At 35.9% G+C, this 25888-nt stretch overlaps 2 protein-coding genes across 2 annotated transcripts in view; both read right to left on the bottom strand.

Moving 5' to 3' along the window:
* LOC125659958 (uncharacterized) overlaps positions 1–25888 on the bottom strand; it is a 141595-nt gene that overhangs the window by 47418 nt on the left and 68289 nt on the right. The window lies entirely within an intron of this gene.
* On the bottom strand, positions 12508–17235 carry LOC125662239 (uncharacterized). The gene is made up of 2 exons (XM_056150629.1): positions 16886–17235; positions 12508–14194 (listed from the first exon to the last, which is right to left on the bottom strand). The coding sequence occupies exon 2, from the start codon at positions 13450–13452 to the stop codon at positions 12511–12513; it is 942 nt and encodes a 313-aa protein (XP_056006604.1). The 5' UTR covers positions 13453–14194; positions 16886–17235; the 3' UTR covers positions 12508–12510.

Raw genomic sequence — 25888 nt, 5'->3', positions numbered from 1 at the left:
ACTAGTGAAGGTGTTACACAACACAGGTGATAATTAGCTGTTATTTTCTCTATTAAGTACACTAATAAAGGTGTTACACAACACAGAGAATAACTAACTGTTATTTTCTCTACTAAGTACACTAGTGAAGTTGTTACACAACACAGAGAATAATGAACTGAGGAGTTTACAATGTTGTTAATGCAATGTATGTTTACTACTAGTAGGGTATATATCCATTGTTTAAACCTGTTTACCCTGTTCTGATGATACAACCCTACTTGCTTAAATTGACCTTTTCCACACTACACTGTATTTAATGTGCGATGTAAAGTTTGGCATACACTACATTTAGTAGTGGAATATTTGTCTATTGCTTTTGAGTAAGTACTAATAGTAGGATATAGATCTATTGCTTTTGAGTAAGTACTAATAGTAGGATATAGATCTATTGTTTGTGAGTATGTACTAATAGTAAGGTATAGATCTATTGTTTGTGAGTGTGTACTATAATTAGGGTATAGGTCCATTGTTTGTGAGTATGTAGTAATAGTAGGTTATAGGTACATTGTTTGTGAGTGTGTACTAATAGTAAGGTATAGGTCCATTGTTTGTGAGTATGTACTAATAGTAGGATATAGATCTATTGTTTGTGAGTATGTACTAATAGTAGGATATAGATCTATTGTTTGTGAGTATGTACTAATAGTTGGGTTTATATCCCTTGTGTGTGAGTATGTACTGCATTTAGTAGTAGCGTATAGATCCATTTCTTGTGACTATGTACTAATAGTATGTTCTATTGTTTAAATCTGGTTACCATGTTTTAACGATACAACCTTGCTTCCTTAAACTGGTCTGTTCTACACAATGCTATAGTTATGTGCGATATCATATTTGGCATACACAACAGTTTTGAAATAGCTTATTGCCAATAAAGTTTAATTTCCCGTTGATATAACACTGGTTTTCATATCTATAGTGTGTGAATAAGTGAACCGAAATGAGACACTTTCCCCGAGGTTATTTCATCTTCAAATTTCAGAAAATATTTCGATGTTTAAGGACATCTGCAAATTACTTGGCACACCCCATTACCAAGCATCATCGTTGTGTGGGAGTGTGTTTTTATTCTAATTTGTCATATACTGTGATAAAATCTCTCATGCAAATACACAGGTTTTGAGATATAGATCCACCCCACAACATTAGTGTTCATGTGGTCAAGTATCAAACTCTCATTGGTCCTAGTGATTGAGCTGTATTGAAGTAATTTTACCAGAAAATTTGAGAGAACAAATTCAGAAATACGTAATGACAGAGAAACATCTGATATATTATATACATTTAAGTACTGAGTGGAAAGTAGTTATTTAATTATCGACGTGTCTGTATAAGAGAAGGGCGGAAGTTTAAATTATCCAAACCAAGCAATAGGTTCTAAATCTATATCAAAGTCAAAGAGAGTGATTGAATTATTTTATATTGATAAAAGAAGTATGACCCTAAGACAAGCACCCGGCACTGACATTGAAACACATTGATAACTTCGACACGTGAGACATGACACAGTGTCCCTAGATTGGATATCCTTTATTTTCTCACAACTTCCCCAGATGTGTATATCATTCACAGTGTCTTAAACAGCACACGTGATTACCGTATCACCATGGCGTGTGCCCTGTGTGGTGCCGTCAGTGTCTGCAGACTGCGGGTTAAACATTTTTTAATGATGCAACGAAATGGAAAACTTTTTATGAATGAAACTGAACGGATGAAACATCGATAAACCTTGTTAACTAAATTAGTTAGAGTTATCCCTCTTTGTACATGTGTATCAGTTTTGTGTATCATGTGACATCTTCAGTGTAGATTGTGATGTAACTGATTTTTGTGTAGATGAATTAAATGTCGCTCAGTTAACACATGCATTAGTGATCTCTCCGCGCTCATAGAGCCCTCATTATTTATGAGTTAGTACGGACGAAGCGAACCTCATAGACTAAGTGAAAGGTGAAGATAACAAACAGTGATGTTTTTCGTCTTATCTTTACAAATTCAAACCGACCCGGCAACCACTCTTGTTTTTGACAATTTCGATTTACAAAACTGCACGACAATATTCATTAATTATGCAAATTGCAGTTCTGTAGCTTCCCGGTCGTAAGCATTGAAATATCAGACCGAGAAACTGTAGGAACAAGTATGAAAGGTGAAGATAACGAACAGTGATCAATCTCATAACTCCTATAAGCAATACAAATAGATAGTTGGGCAAACACGGTCCCCTGGACACACCAGAGGTAAGATTAGGTGCCTAGGAGGACTAAGTACCTCCTGTCGACCGGTCACACCCGGTTGTGCAGTAGACCCCTTAGATTCTGTTGCGTTTAGGGTAAGTTAACTCATGTAAATTAAAATGGGCCTTAAATCCAACAAATAAGAATGTGATGCTCTAGGCACTTTGATATTCTATGATTTCATAGTAAGTGGTACACTTTGACGGCCCGTTTGGCGCTGGAATTTGTCTTGATGCGAGAGTCAATAGTGAATTTTTTACCAAGTAGAACTTTTGAAAAAAAAATCAGTCACAACTATATTCTTTGTAAAATTGGAAGTAAAATATACGCAACACTACCCTTAGGTATCATGTCCTGTAAAGTAATACAGTAATTACCATTTGTTTTTCAAGAAAGCTCAACTCGCTGTTACAAGTGTCCCATGCACATCGTTTTTGCCATATTTCATTCTATGTATTTGCATTTTCACCGCCTCAAACATAATGTATCAAATGACCCGTCGCTTTCTTACTGATAAAAAGCCGCTTAAGATGTGTATGATTGGAGGAACGATTATTTGGAGCTTATCAACAGTTAATGTAAAAATCAGAACTCGTATAATTCAAAGCGCTGTTGCACTTCCTATCATAGAGCAAAAATAGAAAATATTATCTGGACATCTTCTGCATTAAGAGAAATGAATTAAATATTCATTTTAATGGAAAGAGAAACACACCGAGTTTTGAAATGTCATCAGAACAAAGTAAAATATTCGTTATTTAAAACATATATCTGTATACATAATCATTTTGTGGAGATATTCTCCTTAGTTTCAAAAGCCGTTCAAAGTTTAGATAAAGATAAACAAGGACTCGTTTCATTAAATGATCTTTTAGTTTTTTATATTTGTATATTCATTATATGGTTGAAATCGTCTGCAAAGATTTATTATGTAACAAAAATCATTATATTTCATCAAAATGAGTAGTTCCATTTAGCTTATTCTCCCACATTCTATGTTTTGCCATTGAAAATGTTTAAAATATGGAGAGGCCCCTTTTAAATCTTTATTTGCTTTGCTAGCCAGGGTTCTTTTCACAATGATTTGAATATGATACGAGTTTTTCTTGTGCATGATATATTTATTTTAAAACCTACAAAGAAGGTGTTGCACGTCTCATGTTAAAATTCCCTAAAGGTGTTGCATGAAAGATCGAAAGAATTAAGTTATTCAAATATATGATAAAACCAATTGAAACGTATGTCTTGATTCAATAATTTTTGAAAATAAGTTTAAAGGACGTGTATTGACAAAATTAGCCAAAATATTTCGAGTTTAAATCAAGCAATTAGCGATTTATATGACTTTTAGCGTTAAAATGGAGGGGTATCCCCGAATTTCAGAAAAAACTGCCTCCGTGCAACTAAATAAATTTAGGTGAACATGTTCTTCGAGTTTTCCTCCAAAAAACTGTCGCTTTGAAATTTTGTTTCACGAGGGCATTTTTTTTGGAAATTTATAAAAATGGAAACTTCACTGGTATTATTTTCAACTTCACCTGTACGTTAATTTTCCTTAGTAATGTATGCTCTACTGCGTGGATCCAGTGGGTAACGGCGTTGACTCATGTATGTGAAGACGTTTTCTGTTTTTAAAACGACCGGGTTCGACTCCCTCACGAACACATTTTTTTTTCTTATTACGTTTTCCATCTAGATTTTTTTTCTTAATTGAAACACGCTTCTAGGTTTCATGTCAAATCTCGGTTTATTACCATGTGCCGAGTTTGAAATAAGCTTCCAACCTGGACACTGTTTAGCTTGAGAATAGGAATCCCAACAAACACGCCGAATACAGTATGCAATACCTGTGTTTTAATAGTCAAGATTGCTAACGAGAACTCGTATGTTTTTCTGAATGAAAGTTGTTGACAAAGGCATGGTGCCTTTTACGAAAAACCGTTGTGAACTATGCAACGCTTTGGAAGAAAATTTTTAAGGCCAAACAAGGTAAATTACCGTTAAACAGTTTGAATTTATATGTATCCCAGTAGCAAATTGCTATGTTGAATCAAATTTTACAGGTGCATGTACTTCGAATAATGTTGAACTTTATTAAATATTTTGTTTTGTGGTCAGAGTCATGTACAGTTGCCAACTGTTGGTTGTAAAAAATAATACATACGAGTATAAGAACGTTTGGACTGTAATAGTATAGAATATTAAATATTAATACACTCGTAACATGTAGCCGATACTTCTGATACTCAGAAAAAAGAAGACAATTTAATTTTTACGATTTCAAAATTTCTCTTTAGTCTACATGTATAATGTATTGACGCATAAAATGTATTAGGTTTGCCCTTAGTACTGGGGAATCCTTCAGGTATTAAATGGCAAATACGCAATGAATATAAATATGAATGAAGGTCAGTTCTACGTCACGAGTGCTGGCACGGAGCTCCGATTAGGGAAAATTCCCGCTTCGGTGCAACACCCTCTTTCAATGTTAGTGAAATGAAATAGATTTTGGCTATATTTAGCTCTAAAACTTCATAGTTATTTCGGATTTCAAACATTTCGGTTGAGCATCACTGAAGAGACATTATTTGTCGAAATGCGCATCTGGTGCATCAAAATTGGTACCGTATAAGTTTTACATTTGCTAGATATTCACTGTATAAATGATTATCTCCCCTGTGTAAGCAGATTATGGCTTCCTTCCCTGTTTTCCCTATACTTATCAATGCTGTATTCTTTGTTGGAATTATCAAAATGATCACTGTCCGTTATCTTAACGTTTTTCATTATATAATTAATATCATTATATTTATAGAACACGAGTAGTTTCTTTGCCTTATTCCTCCCACATTTATCATGTCTCGTCATTTTGAGATTATGTACAGGTATTTTGCTGGTCGGGTTTCTGTGAAATGAAATTATATTATAAAGATATTCATTGGATAATTGATACATCATTTCTTTTGTCTAATAAAGTAATAGTGTTTTCAATGTTTTCCAGTACCCCTTGCTTGTAGTAAGAGGCGACTTAATGGGACCGTCCTTCAGATGAGTCCGCAAAAACTAAGGTCCCCTGTCCCAGCAGCTGTGTTACGATAAAGGTTCGATAAGCGCCGAACATATATAGCCCTAGATTTTGCAACTCTTAACCGCCAATGGTGATGTTTCCGACTTTTTTAATGCTCTGTTTCAGAATATCCAAGGTAAAAAAAAATCACGCTTGATTTTAATGAGACAAAGGGAAATAACTATGAGTAAACGTGGCACTGTACATGTATCAGTGGCGGTACAGATATCTTCTTAAAATTGATAGATATCTTAAGATATTAAATCATGTTTTACACATAATGCATGTTTAGAATATAAGTTTTGGGCTTTTACTGCTTTAAAACTACCGTGAGAGAGAGCACATATCTCCCACCCATGTTTATCTGCACAATGCGGAGTAACAATGTTTTTCTCTAACAAACGTGCTATGAACAAATGTATTTCCGGTCAAATGTTTACTGTGTCTGTCAGAGTATATACAGTAATATTTGGGCCAATACATTAATAGATAGTTTCTCAGACATCGCCCATCCGTAGAAAAAGCACTGCGTGATTTCCCCCCTAATTACTAATAGTTTATTTATGTAAATAACTCTTGTAAATAGAAAATTGGTTAAGCACGGATTCATGGATATACTAGAGGTGGGACCAGGTGCCTTGGGGGAGTAAGCATTCCCTTTCGACCGTTCACACCCGCCGTGAGCCCTTTATCTTGATCAGGTAAACGGAGTTATCCATAGTCAAAATCAGTGTGCCAAGAACGACCTAACAATCAGTATGAAACACATCAGACAGCATTTCACCAAATGGTAGGTTGTATTGACGAACTAGATTGTTGCAACGACCATATACATGTAATTTGCGAAATGCTGACTTCAACTGAGACTGTTGAAACCCCTGTACCATTAACTTGTTTGTCTGTAGCTTGCCTCGATTTAAAAACTGACCATACGCAGAACAAGCTCTTGCGTATCGAATGATTTGAGTTTTATAAACACCAGATGCATGTGATAATGGGATATTGCTGCATATTTAAGGAAATTTAACGACTGAGAAGCTGAAATCATCCCCTTTGTCATCAAATTGAGTTGTTAGTCTGCTGTCACCCTAAATAATAACCATAAATAAAATATATAAGTACGAAGCAGATGTGGAGGACTCTGTGGTGTATTTTATTTCGAGTTCACAGGGATATATCAACTCGACATATGAATTAAAATGGTTATTCTTAATAGATAAAGCATCTTGGATATATCTAAATGTTGAGGTGAAGGTCACATTAATATATTTTTCATCTTATATAGAAGATTTTGAAAAAAAAGCTTCATAAGAATAAAACAACATCCTATTCGACTTTTGACCTAAATAACAATGGGGAGGAGGGGTCATTTACGTCTAACAGATGTCAGTGTACCAAACTTTGTGTCTTCCAAGTAAATGGTTCTCAAGATATTATCATATCCAGTTTGAGCTTTGATCTATATTGTTAAAAATCAAGGTAATCTACATCATTGGAGGAGACCAAGTGAGACGTTATATTTGTGTTAAAGAAATCGTTCTCAAGCTATTGAGCGTCTGATGTTTCATTATGTTCAGTTCGATCCTTAACTTTTGACATTGTGATCTCAAACTCTCTATGTGTAGAACCAGTGTACTAAGCAAAGTATTATCAAGATATTGAATGGGGAGTATTTGTCTATGCCCAATCTGATTGTATAACGTTGTGACCTGAAAATACATAGGGGACATATATTTTGTGGAGGAAATTATTGTACCCAGTTTGATAAGTGTCAAGTAAAGGGTTCTCTCGAGTTTGAGCAAATAAATCTTGACCTCGGAGTTTATCCTGCACCAAACACGAAAACTCCAACGTTATTTCTTAAATCTACGCTATGATGCAAATTGAGACGGGAATTCCTAACGATTGGTCCTGTACTTTCCTTTCATTCTTTTTTTAATTTCAAGAATAGTAGAAGGGACATAATACTCTTTCTTCTTCATTCCGGTTTATTTTTTCCTTTTTTTAACCAAGAAAAATAGACAGATTAACACCAGGAAAATATTTGTGCATTCATTTTGACAGATGTTTCCCTATGGGTCGTCAACATATTCTCATCAAATAATTTATTTTACCAACATTTAAACACTTCCCATCCTATTTTTTACGTTCACTTTTCCATGGTGAAAATTGAGAGGATTTTTGAATCCTTTTCCAAATAAGAATGTTTCACGGGTTTGTGAAGAGTTTGCTAAAAGTTGGCTTTCCTAAAGTTAGAAGACATGCATAAGAAAGATAGCCTATGTTTAGCAACATTTATATAATTGAAATCATTTGATAGAAATTATGCATGCATCATAGAGTGTATCTAGTAAATATTTTACATGAAGTCAAGGAATAATATATAGTGAAAAATTAAAGCTTTGAGCAATGAATCACAAATTGATGTTAATGGTCAACACATCATAAACAGGTGAGTTCATGCAACAAAGGGCTGGTAAACTTTAATATATTTCCACCATCACTGGCTAAGGAAAGGTAATCAATATCCATTATCATTAGATAAGGAAATATAATCATTGTCCACCATCACTAGATGAAGAAATATAATCAGTGTCCACCATCACTAGATGAGGAAATGTAATCAGTGTCCACCATCACTAGATGAGGAAATGTAATCAATGTCCACCATCACTAGATGAGGAAATGTAATCAATGTCCACCATCACTAGATGAGGAAAGACAATCAATGTTCACCATCATTCGATGAGGAAATGCAATCAATGTCCACCATCACTAGATGAGGAAATGCAATCAATGTCCACCATCACTAGATCAGGAAATGCAATCAATGTCCACCATCATTCGATGAGGAAATGCAATCAATGTCCACCATCACTAGATGAGGAAATGTAATAAATGTCCACCATCACTAGATGAGGAAATGTAATAAATGTCCACCATCAATATAATAGGAAATGTAATCAATGTTCACAATCACTTGGAGAGGGTCCACAAAAATAAATACCAGAACAGTTGTCTGATGGAAATGTAATTTCTTCCATAAGTCTGATGTTCTCCTACCTACAAAATAAAAGGGAGCAACATCTCCATTCTGTAATTATCTCTCAACAAGTACACATGAGTCAGAAATGACGAAATTATATCGCACATAACAATACACTAAAGTTTGGATTATTTTGTGTGTACATTTACCTATGAAAAACTTGAAACACAATGTCTAAGTGTACCTCAACTTTTGATCTTGTTACAGGATTCAGGAGCGTTCTCGTCATCAGGGTGGAATTTATATGACTTCAGGTCTGTATCATCTAGGTAATCTGAAGTATAAGCAGAATAAACCGATCACAGAATGAAAATAAAACTCGTCATAGAAGAGTATAATTATAAGTTCAAACCAGTTTTAAACAATACAATTTTCTATCTGTGGTCACACTCAACATAAATTGTACATCAAACAATAATCACATTTAGATAGAGAAATCACGGCGGATGTGATGCGGGAACACAGTGATTGTGTAGGTTGCAATTATAACAAACACTGTAATTATAAAACTAAACACTACCTCTAATTATAACCCACACTGTAATTAAAACTAAACAGTACCTCTAATCATAACCCACACCGTAATTAAAACTAAACATTACCTCTATTTATAACCCATATTGTAATTAAAACTAAACACTATCTCTAATTATAACCCACACTGTAATTAAAACTAAACACTACCTCTAATTATAACCCACACTGTAATTAAAACTAAGCACTACCTCTAATTATAACCCTCACTGTAATTAAAACTAAGCACTACCTCTAATCATAACCCTCACTGTAATTAAAAGTAAATACTCCCTCTAATTATAACCCACACTGTACTTAAAGCTAAACACTACCTCTAATTATAACGCACACTGTAATTAAAACTAAACATTACCTCTATTTATAACCCACAATGTAATTAAAACTAAACACTATCTCTAATTATAACCTACACTGTAATTAAAACTAAACATTACTTCTACATTTACCAAAAACACTAATTTTATTGATAACACATAGTGTAATTAAAATCAAGTATTCCTTCTTATTATTCCTCATACTACAACTACTCAAGCATTTTTCTAATTTATTAAAACCCACATTGTAATTAAAAACAAACACCACCTCTAATAGCAGTCATCACTAAATTAAACCTCATCAGTAGTACTCTACACTGTAATGAAAAACACCACCTCTAAGGCCAAAAAAAATAATATGTTTGTTTCAGGTCGCCTCCGATTTCAAAAAAGGGTCGGTAGGTAGGCTTTTTATTTATTTTTTTCAATATATTTTTTTTTCAAATAAATATGTGCCTTCAATGAAAATTTGATAGTTAAAGTTGTTTAATGCATAAAACAATTGGTTCAGAGCACAATGTTTAATTCACAATATGCACAGTATGTGATTGAGTTTTGATATACATTTACAATAAATATCTTAGCATATTAAAATTGTCAGACATCATATATGGAGCAGAAACCGTACGCATTTTTAAAGGTGGTACAGATTATGATAAATAGTTTATTATTCATAAACATTGTCATTTGTTTGTAATCAATGTGTCAGCTACTTCTACCCAAAACACAATATTCAACCACATACACAATACATTTGACAAAAAGCATTGTATAGTATATAGTTCATACAATATTTATTAGGCTAAAGACTACCCTTGCACTTGGTTTGAGTGACTTTGTACATGTACATATTCTCATGGAAGTCCTATACTTCCACCGAATAGTTCTTTATAATTACTTACATGCTTTGACATACTACAAGTAATATATAAACATAGTTTAGGCGTTCAGTTAATTTCGTTTTTGAATAAATGATTCGTGGCTTTGAACACTCTGTACAAGTTACCAGTGAAGGGATCTTTTACCCCTTGAATCCAGGGGCCAGGGCCTTCAAGTTTGGGGAAAATAGCGATATTTGATTGAAATTGGGAAATTTGTTTTATACAAATGAATAAGAAAAACAAGCAAAAAGTTAACCATTTGATATTTTATTATCAATGTGGCTTAAACAAGCTTTCATTTCCGGTCTTCAGCAAAGAAAAAATTGTCATAAATGTTTTGCAACAGAGTGACACTGAAGTTGGATGGCCCCTCATGGTATATTCTCATCAAACCATCCAATTTTGGAATTTTTTGGCATCATTTTGGGAAAAAAATCTACTTTTCAGCATTGCCCATGATTAGGAATGGGGCCTAATTTCGGCACTCTACCAGGGATTTATCAGCCTATTTTGGGAAACGCCATTTTTTCATTATTGGGAAAATTTAATCGACAATTTGCTGAAATTGGGAAAATATATTAAATTCCAACATAACCTTTAATTTTCACAGAAACACAACACAGTGTTAACATGGTCAGACCGCATCAGCAAATTCTAATAATACTGTCCAAAGATATGTGTTTACAAGTCTATTAATGCATGGAGTGCAAATAATATTCATTGAGGAAAAGCCTCTCTCTACAGAGGCAGTAGAGACATGAACAATGCAAAGAAGTTCCAGGAAACAGAATGCACGATTTGCGATTAAAAAACAACGCAATTTTTTCAAAATTTTATTTTCGGGAAGGTTTACCCGCAAATTGGGAAAATTTGAGCCTACTTTCGAATATCGGCCCCTGAGAAGGTACTGATAAATCCTTGTCGACAGACCCTAAAAAATCCCCGCAGTGCACGGGCGTTTTAGGTTGAAAAGAGTGAAGGATCATTAAATTTTCTTCATATGTCGCAGGAACTGCTACTGGATCCAAGTGTGAGATAAAGAATAAAAACGTTCGACTACGAACAGGGTCTAGACCCGTTTGGTGCTAGCCCTCACTTCACGTCCGCACGACTGTCCACCTTAAAATCTTCGCCTTGAATAGGTCGCTTAATATCGATTTGTGCAAGACAGTTGTCATAATATAATTGGGGTTCTGACACTGGCATTTAGGTAACTTTATTGCCGACACCGAAGCAGCTTCTAAAAGATGTGCCGCCATTGTTGTCGTCGGTATTGTTAACTCGTACCAAAATGATTTCGGGTAATAGTTCGTACATCGATAAATTGAAATCGGAAAATTGAAGAAAAAAAATATAGGGTCGGTGGATATATTTAGGGTCGGTCGGGCGACCGGAAACGAACATATTTTTTATGTTGGCCTAATAACAGTTCTCACTAAATTATACCTCATCAGTAATACTCTACACTGTAATGACAAACACTACATCTAATAGCAGTCCTCACTAAATTATACCTCATCAGTAGTACTCTACACTGTAATGAATATTCTTCTGATTTAATTAATTATTCATTATCCATACATAATAACAATGACAGGACTGAAATAAACCTTGCCTGCTGCCCAATCCCATTCATTTACAGTATTGTTTTTAGTTACATAACAATGACAACATGGAAGCAATAGTTTATGATCGATTTCTCCGCAGAATATTGTGTTATCTCTGCTATAGAACAATAAACTACAGTACCACTAGTACCTACCAGTCAGAGAGTACCTCCTCTGTATAGATCTGACATAGTAGAATAAATTACAGTACTACTAGTTCTTACCAGTCAGAGAGTACCTCATCTGTAGATATCTGATATAGTACAGTAAACTACATCACTACTAGTACTTACCAGTCAAATAGTACCTCCCCTGTATATATCTGATATAGTACATTAAACTACAGTGCTACTAGCACTTACCAGTCAGAGAGTACCTCCTCTGTATATATCTGATATAGTACAATAAACTACAGTACTACTAGTACTTACCAGTCAGAGAATATCGTCTCTGTATATATCTGATATAGTACAATAAACTACAGTACTACTAGTACTTACCAGTCAGAGAGTACCTCCTCTTTATATATCTGATATAGTACAATAAACTACAGTACTACTAGTACTTACCAGTCAGAGAGTACTTCTTCTGTATATATCTGATATAGTACAATAAACTACAGTACTACTAGTACTTACCAGTCAGAGAGTACCCCTTCTGTATATATCTGATATAGTACAATGTACTACAGTACTACTAGTACTTTCTCTTCAGAGAGTATCTCCTCTGTATCAATCTGATATATTACAATAAACTACAGTACCACTAGTGCTTACCAGTCAGGGAGTTACCCATCTGAATATATCTGATATAGGACAATAAACTACATAAGTACAGGACATACCAGTCAGAGAGTGCCTCCTCTGTATATATCTATATACAGACAGTGTGTTGTATGATCCGACCCAGAGAAGGTGAGTTTTATTATCATAGTCCAGACTGTATGGTTTGTCTATCCCGTTCGGTTGTGTCAATAACAGAGACAGGAAGTGACCATCCTTGTCAATCATCTGTACTGTGTGGGTGTTATCATCACACACCAGGATGTGTGACAGCACGTCTGTACAGATTCCCAGTGGTGATAGTGATGATCCTGATGGAGGTCCTGTGTAGGAGAATCGATATCTCCCCCAGCACTCTGTCACCACTACAGCACCACGGTTATAATTAATCCAATCGGACACAATGATATCACCGTTCTTATTCTCAGTGATGAAATGAGGATGACTATACAGCGTGTGACCTGTGTTGTCGTACTGAATGGTCAGAGTGTGATGACCACTACTGTTGTACCGGGTTATCTTGGCGGTATCTGTTTTATAGTTATACATTCCGATCATTAGATCTCCAGTGAACGGGGAGAAATACACACACTCTGGTCTCCATGGAGATGTATTTGCTAATAGTGTGGTATCTGATCCATTCTCTATAGACAGTTTGTTGATGTTATAATCACTGTCTATATAAATCAGTTCATCAGAACTGTCCACTGTGTGTACTCCAAACCCCGGTGATATACCTGTCACACGGTGTATAGTGACTCCTGTTGTGTCTGTCAAGATGGAATTGAACCAATCACATACCCATAACCGATCTGACGTCACAGGAGATATGTGTAACACACAACTAACACCTGTCACACAGACAGACGTGTGTAATACAGGTGTGGACGTCAGTTTCACACACTCGTCTATTCCTACTTGTCGTTTTCCTGTTGTCATTTGGATTTTTGTGATGACACTCAATAACTGACTAGGACTGTTCTTTATCTGGGAGACACGACTGGTCTTTATAAACAAGAGGAATTGTACCGCTCTGTTTGCTGATTGTTCATACCTGTCTTCATAGTTTTGTATGTGGGTGAGGTGTCTGTTCACTTTTTTCTTCTGTTGTTGTATTCTATCAATCAATAAACCTCTGTAACTTGTTTTAACATCACATACCACAGTGTCTATCAGATCCTACAGTCTCTGGGCTATTGTTGACATCTGTGATTGACGGTGACAGATTTGTGGGGGACAAGTTTTGATATCAGTTTGAATTCCTGCCAGGAGAACACGACATTTATAGAGAGTCTCACTTCTGATGTTGTCAATGATTTCTCGGTGTTGTTGTCGCTTTGTTTGATAGGCTGTTCTAATGTCCAGTATTTGGTGTTTTCGGTGCTCTAAACATCGGAAACAGACAGAAAGTTCACACGACTGACAGAACATTTCATAGAACCTGTCTGGATCTCTTGTCGGGGGATGTATCCAAACTTCTCACGGTAAATCACGACAGCATGGTTTTTAGTATGTAAATCAATGACATGGATCTCTTTACACCTTGAACACAGATCACGTTTACATGTGTTACAGTAAAACTCGGTGTCCCCCTGACATTGAGAACACTGTTTTACTTTATATTGTGTACTATCTCCTGGTGTGTCCATGATGTGAAGGATTTTGACTTGAGGAATATAATCTGGAACCAAACAAAGTCATAATGATGGAGATAGAGGAAAAATAATAAACATTGAAATATATCTGTTCATATCATCTACACGTATATATATATATATATATATATATATATATATATATATATACACACACAAGGGCTACATCATCTTAAATACCAATATTTTCGCCATATAAACATCTACGTACATTTACTGACATATTTTTTACTTCCACGAAAAAATGAATATAACGAACAATGATTAATCTCATAACAACTGTAAGGAATACAAAATTAAGACTTTTGCAAACGCCACCCCCCCCCCCCCCCCCCCGGAATACCAGACGTGGGATTAATTACCTAAGAGAAGTAAGCACCCTCTTTAGACAGCTCACACTATCCATGAGCCCCATATTTTTTAAGGTAAACGGTGTAATCCATAGTTAAATACAGTTTGTAATGAATGGCCCAACAATTAGTGTGAATCACATCAGACAGTATTTGTTCCTATGACAATTTGTGTTGGGAAGCTAAATCGCTATGAAGTATGATGGAATGAAATGTATAAGTCCTTCAAGCATTTTTGAAACTGACATTTCTTTTTTTAGGTTGTTTTAACAGTTTTCCGTACACGTCCGGATAACTTTAAACTTTTTATCCAGCTATGGATAAAACTACTGATACAAATACCTTTTGCTTTCCCTTAAACACGGTCATGCTGTAAAACATATTAATCTTCTTACTTATGATTATTCATGACCCTTATGGTTCTTGGGATTTTGAAATAGTCATCCTACTTATCCCTCTATAAAACTTAAGTCCACCACTCTGACATCACCCTACCTCTATAAAACTTAAACCAATCACCCTGACATCACCCTACCTCTATAAAACTTAAATCAATCACTCTGACATCACCCTACCTCTATAAAACTTAAATCAATCATTCTGACATCACCCTACCTCTATAAAACTTAAATCAATCACTCTAACATTACCCTATCTCTATAAAACTTAAGTCCACCACTCCGACATCACCCTACCTCTATAAAACTTAAGTCCACCACTCTGACATCACCCTACCTCTATCAAACTTAAATCAATCACTCTGACATCACCCTACCTCTATAAAATCCACCTTTGTGGTATCACCCTACCGCTGGAAACAAACAAAAAATCTACATTGCCTGGTAAAACTTGCATATTTAAAAAACATGATTAATCAGGACCCAGTTCAGTTTTAAAGATTTGTAGATCACGGAAGCTTTCATGTAAAGTTTTCATTTTTCTGGCAGTGGTTCTAAACAAGATTTTTCAAGATATTCCTTAGATATCTTTTAAGATATCATTGATATATCTAAAGTATGGCGTCAGTCTACAACATAACTACGCATCCCTATTCAAGTATCTCATTGTATCTAGAACACAACAGCGCTGCACAATACACTCGCCGAGACTAAGTTAACATACCTTTATTCTAACGCCTCACACTTCAAGTTTCTTATTATTTACGTAAGGGAACACAACATGGACACACTAGCACAGAAAATTATCACACATTCATCCAAGTAAGGACTGTATTATTTTTTTTACGACACAACAGTTCCTAATACTTCAAACTTTGCATTATAGATTTATGCGAGAGAATACTACTAAGTCACGTTAATAGCTCATGCAATCGCGCAGCAAAACATCACACATACAAGTCAGCATTGCGTTATTTCATGGCATCACAACCCTTCACACTTCAAGTTTCTTATGAATTACGTTTGAGAACACAACATAGGCGCATCATTATCTCATAAACTTGCGCAGAAAAAAAAGCGAGAAAGCAAATGTGTTATTCTATGACAAAACAAAACCCCACATTTGATTTACAGTGTAACTTTGTTTTCAATATCTACGTAAGGGAACATATCATCAGTCATTCAAGGAAACATTGTTATTCTATGACATAACTACGCCTCATAACAACGCCCCATAACTACGCCTCATACATCATGTTTCTTATCATTTACATTACGGAACAACGTCACAAACTTCACGTTTCTTATTATTTAGGCTTTTTCGAGAGAACACAGCATCCTTGCGTCACAGATTAGTGATAACCAACACGAACTTGTGCAAAAGCTGCTACAAACAACACGTTGTTGGTTTAACAATGAATACGAAATCACATTACCACAGCTATACACAAGTCAACATAACCAAAACACGCAAGAACCTAAACTCAACAAGCTGTTTAACATAACTATAAACAACACGCTGACTGTACTACACACAACACTCCATGGTTTAACATCACTCAGTAACAACACGCTGACGGTACTACACACAACACTCCATGGTTTAACATCACTCAGTAACAACACGCTGACGGTACTACACACAACACTCGATGGTTTAACATCACACAGTAAACAACACGCTGACGGTACTACACACAACACTCGATGGTTTAACATCACTCAGTAAACAACACGCTGACGGTACTACACACAACACCCTATGGTTTAATGTCACTCAGTAAACAACACGCTGACGGTAATAAACTCTATACTCCATGATTTAACGTCACTCAGAAAAAAAACCCACGCTAACGGCACCTAACATAACACTACACGGTTTAACGTAGTTGTAAACAACATGTTAACGGTACTATACACAACACTCTATGATTTAATCATATATTCGGTATCTTTCAGTGGTACATACCTGGTTAAATGGTTGAGTTTCATCCGGTCAGGAACAGCTAACTATGTAAATTGTTAAATCTCCAAACCGCACCCGACGTTTGAACGCAAACAAATGCTATCATAATTTAGAACTTCGCCTGATAATTACCATGGTAATGGTCTTGTTTTGGGTTTATTTATCAAGGATACTACCGGGTATTTTAAATACTCTGTCTGACTGATAGTTCATAGACAGATAACGAAGTTTCAGGTAGAGATGATACGAAATATCGATCCTGTCAACGTGGTGGTGGGTGAGAGATTGCGTGTAAACTGGTCACGTCCAGACAGAACAGTCAAGCAGTGATCCCTCTCCACATAATGGGTGTCCTCTGAGGTATCTACATGTGTTTAAAAGAAAGTCTACAATGAGCACAATCGATAAGACAAATTTTACACACAAAGATCACAAAAAGTATAAATTAGCTTAAAACATAGAATGTACATGTACATAATCAAACACCTCAAAGAACGCATTGCATGTTGATAAATATTCGATTTTTATCAAGATAAAAACATCTGTCAGAAATCATTTGAAATGGTGGGTTTTTTTTTCTAATGAAGAAATTTCATAGTTTCTGTTTTAGTTCTAAAACGATGAAATTCAAATCTTGCTATATTCATATTTCATTACGAGATTTTACGCGCTTATAAATGGCATTTCATTTGGATGTTTTGTGCCACTTTTGAGTGTACATTAAGAAGGGATGCAGACTTAGTACGCCTTTCTTCGGTTTTCCGAAGGAAGATGTGAGATATTGGGTAATTTGTTTTTGTCAACATGTATGTCTCCTGTTGTGGCCATACTGTTTTGTTCTTCATTTCACAAAACCCTCGCTCATAAAATTGCGAGTAGAAATAACATTGTAACAGCATATATAGTACACGACACGAGTTTTATAAATCCCACCTTAGTACGACCCCTGTGGAAAATTCACGGAGATACACCATGTCCTCCGTGTTCCACGGTGTGTGTTATTTGTGAATACACACAGCTTCTAAGAGCTTTGTTCTCACCACGGGCGCCTTGCGGGAGATGTGCAAATGTGCCGCAGGCTAAATAATCATGATAGGGTGGAATTCTAAGAAAAGAAAGAGTGTCGATATTTCTCCCCTGATACCTATATTGTTTTTCAGCATTTTGAGCCAATTTCAACGATACCAAACATAATATATTATGTTTTTGAGAAAACCTGGTTTTTAATTTTTTTTTCTTTTAATCTTCTAATCCCCCTCTTCATTAAAATATTCTTCAATTCTATGTTTAAATAATGCGTACTTGCAGGCAATTCCTGTTGTTTTGAATGTGAATTAGTATATTCAGTAATGAGAAGCATACATGTACAACATGAAAGGCGAAGATAACGAGCAGTCCTCAATCTCATAATTAATAGAAGCAAAAATACAAACCATCGAATGATTTATTTTTAAAATAAATTACATTTGACATATGTTCAATGACTTTGATAGAGATTTTCCTTACAAAATGTTTATCGGGGGTGTCCGGATAATGCAATGATTTTTGTACAGCAACAACTCTGACATCACCCTACCTCTATAAAACTTAAATCCACCACTCTGACATCACCCTACCTCTATAACACTTAAATTAATCACTCTGACATCAACCTACCTCGATAAAACTTAAATCCACCACTCTGATATCACCCTACCTCTATAAAACTTAAATCCACCACTCTGACATCACCCTACCTCTATAAAACTTAAATCCACCATTGTGGTATCACCCTACCTCTATCAAACTTAAATCCACCACTCTGACATCACCCTACCTCTATAAAACTTAAATACACCACTGTGACGGCACCCTACCTCTATCAAACTTAAATCCACCACTCTGACATCACCCTACCTCTATCAAACTTAAATCAATCACTCTGATATCACCCTACCTCTATAAAACTTAAATCCACCACTCTGACATCACCCTACCTCTATAAAACTTAAATCCACCACTCTGACATCACCCTACCTCTATAACACTTAAATTCACCACTCTGACATCACCCTACCTCTATAAAACTTAAATTCACCATTCTGACATCACCCTACCTCTATCAAACTTAAATCAATCACTCTGATATCACCCTACCTCTATAAAACTTAAGTCCACCACTCTGACATCACCCTACCTCTATAAAACTTAAATCCACCACTCTGACATCACCCTACCTCTATAAATCTTAAATCCACCACTCTGACATCACCCTACCTCTATAAAACTTAAATTCACCACTCTGACATCACCCTACCTCTATAAAACTTAAATCAATCACTCTGACATCACCCTACCTCTATAAAACTTAAATCAATCATTCTGACATCACCCTACCTCTATAAAACTTAAGTCCACCACTCTGACATCACCCTACCTCTATAAAACTTAAATCAATCACTCTAACATCACCCTACCTCTATAAAACTTTAAAATCCACCATTGTGGTATCACCCTACCGCTGGAAACAAACAAAAAATATATTTTGCCTGGTAAAACTTGCATATTTTAAAAACAAACATGATTAATCAGGACTCAGTTCAGTTTTAAAGATTTGTAGATCACAGAAGCTTTCATGTAAATTTTCTTTTTCTGACAGTGGTTCTTGACAAGATTTTTCAAGATATTTCCTAGATATCTTTTAAGATATCATTGATATATCTAAAGTATGGCGTCAGTTTACAACATAACTACGCATCCCTATTCAAGTATCTCATTGTATCTAGAACACAACAGCGCTGCACAATACACTCGCCGAGACGAAGTTAACATACCTTTATTCTAACGCCTCACACTTCAAGTTTCTTATTATTTACGTAAGCGAACACAACATGGACACACTAGCACAGAAAATTATCACACATTCATCCAAGTAAGGACTGTATTAATTTTTACGAGACAACAGTTCCTAATACTTCAAACTTTGCATTATAGATTTATACGAGAGAACACTACTAAGTCACGTTAATACCTCATACAATCGCGCAGCAAAACAGCACACATACAAGTCAGCATTGCGTTATTTCATGGCATTACAACCCTTCACACTTCAAGTTTCTTATGAATTACGTTAGGGAACACAACATAGGCGCATCATTATCTCATAAACTTGCGCAGAAAAAAAGCGAGAAAGCAAATGCGTTATTCTATGACAAAACAAAACCCCACATTTGATTTACAGTGTAACTTTGTTTTCAATATCTACGTAAGGGAACATATCATCACAGTCATTCAAGGAAACATTGTTATTATATGGCATAACTACGCCTCATAACAACGCCTCATAACTACGCCTCATACATCATGTTTCTTATCATTTACATTACGGAACAACGTCACACACTTAACGCTTCTTATTATTTAGGCTTTTTCGAGAGAACACAGCATCCTTGCGTCACGGATTAGTGATAACCAACACGAACTTGTGCAAACGCTGCTACAAACAACACGTTGTTGTTTTAACAAAGATTAAATTATAACAAACACGAACTCACGCTGACGCAATGTATACGGAATCACATTACCATAGCTATACACAAGTCACTGTTGATATGAACATAACCAAAACACGCACGAACCTAATCTCAACAAGCTGTTTAACATAACTATAAACAACTCGCTGACTCTACTACACACAACAATCCATGGTTAAACGTCACTCAGTAAACAACACGCTGACGGTACTACACACAACACTCTATGGTTTAACATCACCCAGTAAACACGCTGACGGTACTACACTAAACACTCTATGGTTTAACATTACCCAGTAAACACGCTGACGGTACTACACACAGCACTCTATGGTTTAACATCACTCAGTAACAACACGCTGACGGTACTACACACAACACTCTATGGTTTAACATAACTATAAACAACACTCTGACGGTACTACACACAGCACTCTATGGTTTAACATCACTCAGTAAACAACACGCTGACGGTACTACACACAACACTCCATGGTTTAACATCACCCAGTAAACACGCTGACGGTACTACACACAACACTCTATGGTTTAACATTACCCAGTAAACACGCTGACGGTACTACACACAACACTCTATGGTTTAACATCGCTCAGTAACAACACGCTGACGGTACTACACACAACATTCTATGGTTTAACATCACTCAGTAACAACACGCTCACGGTACTACACACAACACTCTATGGTTTAACATCACTCAGTAACAACACGCTGACGGTACTACACACAACACTCTATGGTTTAACATCACTCAGTAACAACACGCTGACGGTACTACACACAACATTCTATGGTTTAGCATCACCCAGTAAACAACACGCTGACGGTACTACACACAACACTCTATGGTTTAACATCACCCAGTAAACAACACGCTGACGGTACTACACACAACACCTTATGGTTTAACATCACCCAGTAAACACGCTGACGGTACTACACACAACACTCTATGGTTTAACATCACTCAGTAACAACACGCTGACGGTACTACACACAACATTCTATGGTTTAAGATCACTCAGTAAACAACACGCTGACGGTACTACACACAACACTCTATGGTTTAACATCACTCAGTAAACAACCCGCTAACAGTACTACACACAACACTCTATGGTTTAACATCACTCAGTAAACAACATGCTGACGGTACTACACACAACACTCTATGGTTTAACATCACCCAGTAAACAACACGCTGACGGTACTACACACAACACTCTATGGTTTAACATTACTATAAACAACACGCTGACGGTACTACACACAACACTCCATGGTTTAACATCACTCAGTAAACAACACACTGACGGTACTACACACAACACTCTATGGTTTAACATTACCCAGTAAACAACATGCTGACGGTACTACACACAACACTCCATGGTTTAACATCACCCAGTAAACAACACGCTGACGGTAATAAACTCTATACTCCATGATTTAACGTCACTCAGAAAAAAACCCCACGCTAACGGCACCTAACATAACACTACACGGTTTAACGTAGTTGTAAACAACATGTTAACGGTACTATACACAACACTCCATGATTTAATCATGTATTCAGTATCTTTCAGTGGTACATACCTGGTTAAATGGTTGAGTTTCATCCGGTCAGGAACAGCTAACTATGTAAATTGTTAAATCTCAAAACCGCACTCGATGTTTGAACGCAAACAAATGCTATCATAATTTAGAACTTCGCCTGATAATTACCATGGTAATGGTCTTGTTTTGTTTTTATCAAGGATACTACCGGGTATTTTAAATACTCTGTCTGACCGATAGTTCATAGCCAGATAACGAAGTTTCAGGTAGAGATGATACGAAATATCGATCCTGTCACCGTGGTGGTGGGTGAGAGATTGTGTGTAAATTGGTCACGTCCAGACAGAACAGTCAAGCAGTGATCCCTCTCCACATAATGGGTGTCCTCTGAGGTTTCTACATATGTTTAAAAGAAAGTCCACAATTAGCACAATCGATAAGACAAATTTTACCCCCAAAAGATCACAAAAAGTATAAATTAGCTTAAAACATACAATGTACATAATCAAACACCTTAAAGAACGCATATAAGGCTCACGGCGGGTGTGACCGGTCAACAGGGGATGCTTACTCCTCCCACCTCTGGTGTGTCCAGGGGTCCGTGTTTGCCCACCTATCTATTTTGTATTGCTTATAGGAGTGATGAGATTCACTGTTCGTTATCTTCACCTTGCATTGCATGTTGATAAATATTCGATTTTTTATCAAGATAAAAACATAATCATTTGAAATAGTTTTTTTTTTTCAATGAATAAATTTCATAGTTTCTGTTTTAGTTCTAAAACCACGAAATTCATATTTCATTACGAGATTTTACGCGCTTATAAATGGCATTTCATTTGGATGTTTTGTGCCACTTTTGAGTGTACATTAAGACGAGATGCAGACTTAGTACGCCTTTCTTCGGTTTTCCGAAGGAAGATGTGAGATATTGAGTAATTTGTTTTTGTTAACATGTATGTCTCCTGTTGTGGCCATACTGTTTTGTTCTTCATTTCACAAAACCCTCGCTCATAAAATTGCGAGTAGAAATAACATTGTAACAGCATATATAGTACACGACACGAGTTTTATAAATCCCACCTTAGTACGACCATGGTAGAAAATTAACGGAGATACACCGTGTCCTCCGTGTTCCACGGTGTGTATTATTTGTGAATGCACACATCTTCTAAGAGCTTTGTTCTCACCACGGGCGCCTTGCGGGAGATGTGAAAATGTACCTCAGGCTAAATAATCATGATAGGGTGGAATTCTAAGAAAAGAAAAAGTGTAAATATTTTTCCCCTGAAGCCTATATTGTTTTTCAGCATTTTGAGCCAATTTCAACGATACCAAACACTATATATTTTGTTTTTGAGAAAACCTGGTTTTTAATTTTTTTTTCTTTTAAACTTCTCATCCCCCTCTTCAGTAAAATATTCTTTGATAGAGATTTTCCTTAAAAAAATGTTTATTGGGGGTGTCTGGATAATGCAATGATTTTTGTATAACAAGTACATACATGTACCATGCGAATTCCTAGGGTCTTCGTCACATTATAATTTAATTCTTATTGTATCCTTGTCTCTGATTGGTCAAATAGAGAGAGAGAGAGAGAGAGAGAGAGAGAGAGAGAGAGAGAGAGTATTGGTAATCATTTATTATCATATACATTAATGTATGCAGATACAGGAAGTTGAAAACGTTCAGTATAAATCTTGAAAGTGCAATTTTTTTTCTGATTTAAAATCCATCCCCTTTCATTCTGATATTTTTTTTTATTTCTCATATTGTTTTCTTCACCCCCCCCCTCCCCCCGCCCTTCGAAAACGACGTTACGTGCTCAACTGTCTATCTCCCTCTCAGTCAAAAATTAGACAAATACAAGCTATACTACAACATCATTAGATTTACTGGATAATTCTTCGATTTAACCTTCATAATACATGTTTATGCAAGCGGACTATCTAGGTATTTTTCCGTATCTTCGCTGGCCAAGATTATTCGTCCACGAAGGCACGGTTGACCCAAAATACATTTCTAGCGGAGATGAGATGAATTTTTAAACCTTATGTTCTAATTCGTTACACTCAACCGAACATAAATAACTTATCCCATATATAGCAGGGGTGGATCCAGGAATTGTGGTTACGGGGGGCACCACTTTATGAGACAGAGAGTCTGGGGGCGAAGCCCTAGTGGGGTCCCAGGGGCGCGAAGCCCCCGGAAGCTCCTGGATTTTACAGATTTTATAGGGCTTGAAATATATCTCCTATTTAGTGTTTTGTACTATTTTTTATCATTTTTTATGAGGTGAAATTAATAAAATGACGCAAATTTAAAGGGTTTTGAAAAAAAAAAAGTTCTCCCAATAAAGTAATTCAAGAAATCAATAGATTTTGTCATTTATTTCTCCGGTAGTGGAAGAAATTATTGCTTCTTACATTGTTTAGTACATTTTCCTAAACAAGATACCACGATTTACCTTAAGCTTGAAAATTTTAGGGGAGGCGCGCGCCGACTGCGCCCCCCCCCCTTAAGTCCGCCACTGAATAAACACAGTGTGTAGGTACAGAAGCGCTCTCAAGAGTGCAGTTTATTGACGTCTATAAGTATATATATAACATCTTCTTAGAAAAAATACATCTTCTGTTTTCTACAATGAGAAAATAAGATCAGTAATAAAACAATTCATAAATGCTTTGTGGGTGGGTGGGTGGGTGGGTGCCATGTCAAAACGCACAGGAAGAGAGCCTTCGAATGGGGCCAATTCCTTACTTGCAAAATCACGAGAAGCCGTGCTTCTCTAATTCAAATACCTGTATAACAGGTAACAGAAATTTAAATAGAAACCAATGAAATTTGGTTTCCGGTAAATATATAAACAAAACACGTGTACGATATACACACGTGTAACTATAACTACAATAAATACAAGTATTATGTTATAACTGACCAAAACCTAGTGCGTTTATTTTACAACTTTCATTCAGAAGACGGGCAAGTTTGTGAGTCACTGAATAAACGAGAAAACGTCTGCATATTTATTTCAATCGTTGTCAACTGTATACATTGTGATATTTCAAGACTACATGTACTCAATTGAATTTATTGGATCGAATCACCATTATGTAATGGTATACAGAGATATAAAGACAAAAATCTGTTATATATACATTTAGTAAATAATACATGCGTGTAATAAAGTATATTAATCAAGTTAGAAAAAACCGTGTTATCATTAATGCGAAATATGGGCATTCTGGGTAGGGGTACATATTTTATTTATTTTCTTAATGAAAGCATAGAATTTTCTAACAATCCCCCCCCCCCAAAAAAAAAACAAAAAAAACCAAAAAAAAAACCAAACAAACAAATCAAAACCTCCAGTATTTATTGTTGGACATGGTTTGTTTAAAAGTAAAGCTATTTCTAATTTTTATTTGTTTAGGTGATACAAATCTCATTGTTTGTTCACATTGCATCACAGTTGAGTACATAATGAAATTCGTCTCCAATATAAACATGTATATAGGAGATCTTAATTACATATTCCTAATTACAATGGAACTCATACGTACTGCAAGTACCATGAAACAATGTACCGACGAGTGGTAGGAATAACACAGATGTTTATATACAGGATGTCGAGAATTTGGGCGTTTCATAAAAAGGTGTGAACGTCTGCAGGGAAGTCTACATACGGATATGTACCGAAAACACCAACGTATCATTAAACAGCAATTACAAGAATTGAGTGAAATATAGCTAATTTCTAAACAATGAATGGGATGGGGGCATGCATGTTGGCTTTTTTTTTTGGTGAATCATTTCGGAAATGTTATACTTGATAGTATCATTTCTTTGTTTTATCACACGTAGGTACACGGTGGCATCGGCGGAGGAACCGGTGACATCCACGGATATGCGCTG

Source organism: Ostrea edulis, chromosome 9 (assembly GCF_947568905.1).
Source record: "Ostrea edulis chromosome 9, xbOstEdul1.1, whole genome shotgun sequence".
NCBI lineage: Eukaryota > Metazoa > Mollusca > Bivalvia > Ostreida > Ostreidae > Ostrea > Ostrea edulis.
Note: the sequence above shows the minus strand (reverse complement) of the source record. Positions and strands in the feature narration are given on the sequence as shown.